This window comes from Penaeus monodon, chromosome 7 (genome assembly GCF_015228065.2).
Source record: "Penaeus monodon isolate SGIC_2016 chromosome 7, NSTDA_Pmon_1, whole genome shotgun sequence".
Lineage (NCBI taxonomy): Eukaryota > Metazoa > Arthropoda > Malacostraca > Decapoda > Penaeidae > Penaeus > Penaeus monodon.
In genome coordinates, this window is record NC_051392.1 from 201,288 (window position 1) to 207,922 (window position 6,635).

The 6,635-nt window shown below is 38.3% G+C and overlaps 1 protein-coding gene across 1 annotated transcript; it reads left to right on the top strand.

Moving 5' to 3' along the window:
- Positions 1-745: 745 nt before the first annotated feature.
- LOC119574928 (pre-mRNA-splicing factor 38B-like) lies at positions 746-5,381 on the top strand (the record flags this gene model as incomplete). Its single annotated transcript, XM_037922201.1, is given in 3 exon segments — positions 746-945; positions 1,242-1,364; positions 3,343-5,381. Coding segments are annotated over 3 exon segments (387 nt in total), but the record flags the coding sequence as incomplete, so codon positions are not given.
- Between the last annotated feature and the right edge of the window lie 1,254 nt (positions 5,382-6,635).

A 6,635-nucleotide genomic window follows, 5' to 3' on the forward strand; every position in this document is an offset into this window, starting at 1 on the left:
GGAGTGAGGGAGGGAGCAAGAGAGAGAGTGAGTGAGTGAATGAGGGAGCAAGAGAGAGAGTGAGTGAGTGAGTGAGGGAGCAAGAGAGAGAGTGAGTGAGTGAGTGAGGGAGCAAGAGAGAGAGTGAGTGAGTGAGGGAGCAAGAGAGAGAGTGAGTGAGTGAGTGAGGGAGGAAGAGAGAGAGTGAGTGAGTGAGTGAGGGAGCAAGAGAGAGAGTGAGTGAGTGAGTGAGGGAGCAAGAGAGAGAGTGAGTGAGTGAGTGAGGGAGCGAAAAGAGAGAGAGAGTGAGGAGGGAGTGAGGAGAGTGAGAGGGAGGAGAGAGAGGAGAGAGAGAGTGAGAGAGAGAGAGGGGAGTGAGAGAGGAGAGGGGGAGAGAGAAGAGAGAGTGAGGAGAGAGAGAGAGAGAGAGGAGAGAGGAGTGGGAGAGAGAAGAGAGAGAGGAGAGAGAGAGAGGAGGGGGAGAGAGAGAGAGAGTGAGGAGAGAGAGAGGAGTGAGAGAGGGGAGAAGAGAGAGAGGAGGATATAGTGAGAGAAGTGAGAGTGAGAAGAGAGAGAGAGAGAGAGAGAGAGTGGAGAGAGAGGAGAGTGGAGGGAAGAGAGGAGGAGAGAGGAAGAGAGAGGGAGAGGAGGAGGAGAGAGGAGAGGAGAGAAAAAAGGGGGGGGGGAGAGAGGGGAGAGAGAACCTATGAAAGCGAAGGGAAGTGAGAGAAGCTTTTAAGAAGGAGTTTTAGAGCGAGATAGAGAGAAAGAGAGAGATCATGATAAAGAGAAAGAGCGAGATGGTGACAAACGGAAGGAGAGGTCACATGAGAAGTCAAGAGATCACCCCAGGGAGAGGAATGGTGACTGTGACAGAGGTAGAGACAGGCATCGGGACAGAGAGAGAGACCACCACGACCGTCACAGAAATAGGGACAAGGACAGGAGGAGGAGCAGAAGCCGCAGGTATGGCCCAGGCAACAGCTGCAGCATTGCCTCCACATCCTCCTCCTTTGCCACTATATTATTATTACTATTATTGTCACTGTTATTAATATATTATTTGTATTAATTGCTTATCAGTATTCTTTATAGTATCACATTGATGAAATCTTCAACAGTTCCTTTATGATTTTTGTTTATTGCAAATGTTGAATTGTTTGGAATTCAGCCTAGAATATAGCATTGATTTGTGTGGGGGGTGATGGGGGGGTTGTGTATTTACAGAGAAATGTACACTAATTTCTTTCTTTATTTTGCAGCCATGACAGGAAACACAGGCACCATCATGACAGATATGCTGAAGACAGAGGTCACAGAGACTTTGCTGACCTCCTCGAGAGAGAAAAACATCGCATCAAGAAGGAGAAGAAAACAGATGGCAGGTAGGGATCTTGTATATTAACCCATTGTATCTGGCTCGCACTTGGACAAAAATTGTGGTTTGTCGGCTTGGCCAACATGATGAATACTCATTTGTGGTATCAAAACCCCTTGCCTTCCTTTTGCAATGTTATCATCACTTTCTCTGCATAAGTGTTTATTACTTTTTTTTGCCAGTTTGCAAGGTCTATGATTATCATTTGATATGCTGTATCAAGATGGTAATAGACTGTTTTCCTTGCACAGACTCCATATCATCTCCCTAAGGAGTCTGCATCTCAGTGAAACAATAGTAACAAAAAATACATTCTATTTTTATAATTTTTTTATACTTTATTATTCAATTTTCTGTCACATACCCCGTGCCGCTGATCACAGCATGGAAATAGTGTCCTCCTTGGAGCTGGCATTCTTCCAGTCATGGCTAATGGATGGAACATTCTATCCTCTTTAACTGGTGGAAATAATGCTGGATCCCTCTTTGAAATTCCCACTGAGTCTCATTTTCCTCTCAGAACTTTGTGCACTCATGGTGAGTTGTTCCTGTTACCCCAGCCATCAGCCAAATTTTTCATGATGGCACATTCTTGTTACCTTGGCTCTTGGCCAAACTTTTCCATGACTGTGCCCAGCCCTCTGCTAAAATTTTTCATGAGATGATATCACTTTGATTCAGTGGGATAAAGAGGATGAAATACGTCCCCATTTTATTTGATCATTTAATCCATTGGAATTGGGTTACATGACTATCACATTCTGAAAAATTTTGGCTGAGCCATAGAGAAGAGCCCTGGCTCTAATGAGGACACTGCCCATGCAAATGATCCTATTCCTGCCCACTGAGACTGGTGTTGCAGGGCATTACAGAAAATAAAATGATACAAGAATATTTAAGAATTAACAATACACAATATTACTTATTGCTATTGTTATTGCACAATGTTGTTCTACCTAGTGAGATATGAAGTCTGTGCAAGCAGAACAGTCTATTACCACCATCATATAGCCTGTTAACCCTTTGGATCCAGGTGATGTGACCATCATGTCATGAAAAAATCCAGGTTGAGGGTTGGGTGATGTGAACTTGCCGTCACAGGAAAATCTGGCTGTAGGCCAGGTGACGTGAATCTGCCGTCATGAGTGTTTTGGCTGAAGGCTGGGTGATGCCAAAGACTCACTATTAGGAAGCGTATTTTACTCATTTGGCAATTTTGCATTATTCCCATCGATGGATGGAATGAAATGTCTGTGAGTGATGACTGGAAAAGTGCATGCTCCATGGAGGAAGCCATTTCCATGCTCAGCATTGTATTCCTAGTGCTGTGAGGGGTGACGCAGGTTGTATTACAGAAAATTGAATATTAAAAAAAAAAAAAATTAATGACAAAAGTAGCATAGTGTTACATAGTTCTATTTTTCTTGCACTGAGTTGTAGACAACCCAGAGAGATGATTGGAGTCTGTGCAAAGAAAAAAAAACTATTACCATCTTGAGAATGCAAATCAAATGGCAAATATGGACTTGGAAAATGGCCAAAAGCTTATGTGTAAAAAGAGTAAATAACTTCGCAAATAGGAGGCATAGAGTCTTGTCACCCATGTTCCTGTGCACCCGACCAACAAGCAGCCACCTGACAGAGCAGCCTGGATTTTTGGTGATTTGATTGTTGTGATGCAGACGGATCCAGTGGGTTAAATGATAAATAAAGACCTTGGAAAATGGTAGGCCTAAGGCATCTGGACCCACCAGATCAATGTGGGACAGCATTTGAAAAAAAAAAAGGAATTGTTGATGCTATGGTAGAAAAACTTTCATTTGTTTATATCTACATGGGTCAGAATTGCTGGGGTGGTAGGAATTGTGGAAACAACCCAAGGTGAGACTGTCTAGTAGCCAGGATCTCCAGGTTGTGTGTAACAATCTGTTTTCTATCATAATGCATAAGGATTATATGGCAATAACCTGTTCCTTTCATTTCAGTCGAGATCACTACCACAGAAGTCGGTCTCGGTCCCGCGACAGAGACAGAAGGCATCGGTATTAAACATTAGGCAGGTACAGTCTACATAGGAGTCAAAGGGTAGAGACAATAAGATTTTTTTTGCTATAAGGGACTCCATAAATAGCTCATGTTGCAAAGTAGTAATTGTTGAGCAGAAATAAGGGAAGTTATGTATCAGAAATTTATTTTTGAGGTTTGCAATTATTAGCATTTTTTTCTTTCTCTCTCTCTTTATACACTCTTTAGACCATTAATGATATTGTAGCCATCTTTTTTCTCTTTTTCATTTTTAAAGAAAATTGTACATGTTTTTTGAACATGTATTATTGTGTATATGTATATGTATATATATTTTCATTTTTATCCAGAAACCAGGTAGAGTTCTAGGAGATATTTTGAATAGTCTGCATTTCTATATGTACAAATTATTTTCAAACTAGTTTGTGGAATAATAGTGATGTAAATTATGAAAATTTTCAATTGTAAAAATGTATTTCAGTTTCTTCCACAGTGATGAGAATCATTAATGTTTGTTGCCATGATTTTGAGACTGAAGCAGTGTATTTCTGTTTAGAAGTAAAGTTTTACCATTTTATAAGTGTTAAATTTGGGATACAGTATGATAGTGATCATGATGGCTGGGCTCATGCACATAGATTTAGCATGAACTCTCTCCTCTTGTATAATGAGTGTACTTCTCATATTTTTGTCACCAGCATATATTATTGGAGCAGTGGTTGTAACGAGGAATGGTTGTGAATTTTGGCCACTGGAAAAGTATGATCCTGAGTTGTAATGCAGATAATGACCACTTTAGTTTTTTTATTTTATTTTATTTTATTATTATTTTTTTTTTATTTATTTATTTTTTTTTTTATGGTTATTAAAGTGAGAGTCAGTATTGCAAGTTGGATTGATTGAAAGAGAAAAAATGGTCATTGCTAATTTGTGTAGAGCATGAAGAGATCAGTTTATTGGAGTGACCCATCCACACATATACTTAGATTCCTTATCAACATAAATTCCTCCAGCACCTCAAGGAGTAGCATTGCACTTGACAGTTACTGTTATATAGTAGAGGACTACTGGTGTTTTTGACCATCGTGTTCCAACAACACTGATGTGCATTGACTAGTTATTTGTATATTGCTGTGTCAAGGCTTCATGGTACACACTTTGATATCAAAGTGTATTTGCTAGCTCAGGTGATAGATGATCAGTAGATCACAAGGTAGTTATAAGGTGATTCATACCCCAAGAGACCAAGGGAGAATATCCATCCTGATTTATTTCTGTGAAGTAGATCTTGTATTCTTGTAATAATGCCTGTAGTTGTAGTTTGATTGAAGAGTTCTTTAAAGTGTTCCGTAAAGGGCTGCAAGAAAATACATTTTTATCACTAAAAGAAAATGAGTGATGTGAACTCACACAACTAGACCAGATAAGAAGACAATATACATATATATTTTTTTTCTATGATAGGGGGTTATCGACTCCAAATCTGGAGCATTTGTGAGCCCCCAGCCTTCATATAGACATTTCTCTTGTTCTCATATGCCAGCCAGTCCCAAGTCAGTTTACATGCTGTGTTACTCAGCCTCAAGTTTGTAAGATGTATTTCTGGGGAGGTTTTGCCTTAAAACATGACTAAGGTTAATGTCTTAGACTAAGCTCAATCAACAAATGTAATTCTTGTCACATTTATATGATAAGATACTATTTTAAATTGAAACCCCATCATGTACAAAAATAATGCCTAGTGAAATTGTTTCTGATTTTGGATACAGTTGCTAAAAATGTCTTGGACTATTTTTTTTGTGTAGAATTTTTTTATCGGTAGTTATGCTATGTGATCCTACTTGGACTGAAATATTTTTATCAGAATATTTGTTTGTTTATGGCCATGCCTTTATGTTCAACAGAAGCAAGTTAACTTTTAATTTGATGTGACAGCATTGTTTGTCAGTTATCTTAGTAATATTTATATTAAATTATGAAATAAAGTATTCAGTTTTTCCCTGCTGTTTTATTGCACTGGAGAGGAAATGATACTTCATCCTGAAAAAAATAAATTTCAAAGTCTGTCTCAAACCACTAAATAATATGAACCTTTTTGGGACTGGAGAGGGTGCAAAGCATTACCCTCAGTATTGAAAAGCTCATGAAATAAATAGAAGAACAAAGACAAAGAACAGACAGTCTGAAGGCAGAAGTATCACATTTTTTGAGTTTGACTCAGCTGAGGCAAACTCTCCCCCTTTTGCTTGGAAGTTTTGCTTTCAGGAACTGACATTTTTATTTTTGTATGTTACTACCTAAATATGATGCATTGAAGTATTATAACACAAAATGGGCACAATATAAATATATAATTTAAATTAGAGATTTTATAACAAATGAAATTAGAGTAAAAAAAAAAAAAAACGATGATTCAAATAATTTATTTTTTAAAATACATTTTGATTTTTTGTTTAGAATAAAGTCGAATATACTCCCACTATAAAACTTTGTGAATACAGTTTTGTGGGTGTTAAAGTGGGCTGGAGTGAGTTTGGGTGTTACTGTGTGAGTTCTGTGTAGGTATGGGTGATGTAGTTGTGGGTAGGGAGAGATGTACAGTAAAAGTTTAAATATACCCACCCCTAATATTGTATTGTGCCATACCCAGTTTTGTTAAGATAACATTTACTCACAAAAAAAGCCTAGAAGGCTTTTAAAACTGCAGTTATTTTGTTGTACAAAAATCATTCGTCTGTGCAATCATGAATGTACTGGACATGTTTTTGCTACTTTTTATTCATTACTCTTTTTCACAATATTCTGAAGTCAGTTTGGGGAATACAGAAGTGTTTCTAAGATTATAGACTTTTATTTATATCTGACCCTCAGACACAATCGTGATACATCTAGTGCCCCTGCAGCCCCTTTTTTTCACAGAACTACTTCCCCGTTAACCTTACCACTTCCACATGGGTGCTCATGTTGACTCCCTTTTATCACAGCAATGTCCCTTTTCCAGATCCCCCCCTCCTGACATTCTTCCTGATACTACATCACCTTTTCTTGTCCCCTTATCTTATTCTCTAGACTCCAACTACCATTTTTTACCCATATTACCCATCAATTGTTTCATAATGGTTTTTATAACAGTTTACTCTCACATGCTCTCCATTTGATGTAATCACCCTATACCCTTAACCTCTTCCCCTTTTACAAATCCCCGTCTTACTCCATTTGTTACCCTCTCTATACCCCTTTTTATTACCATTAT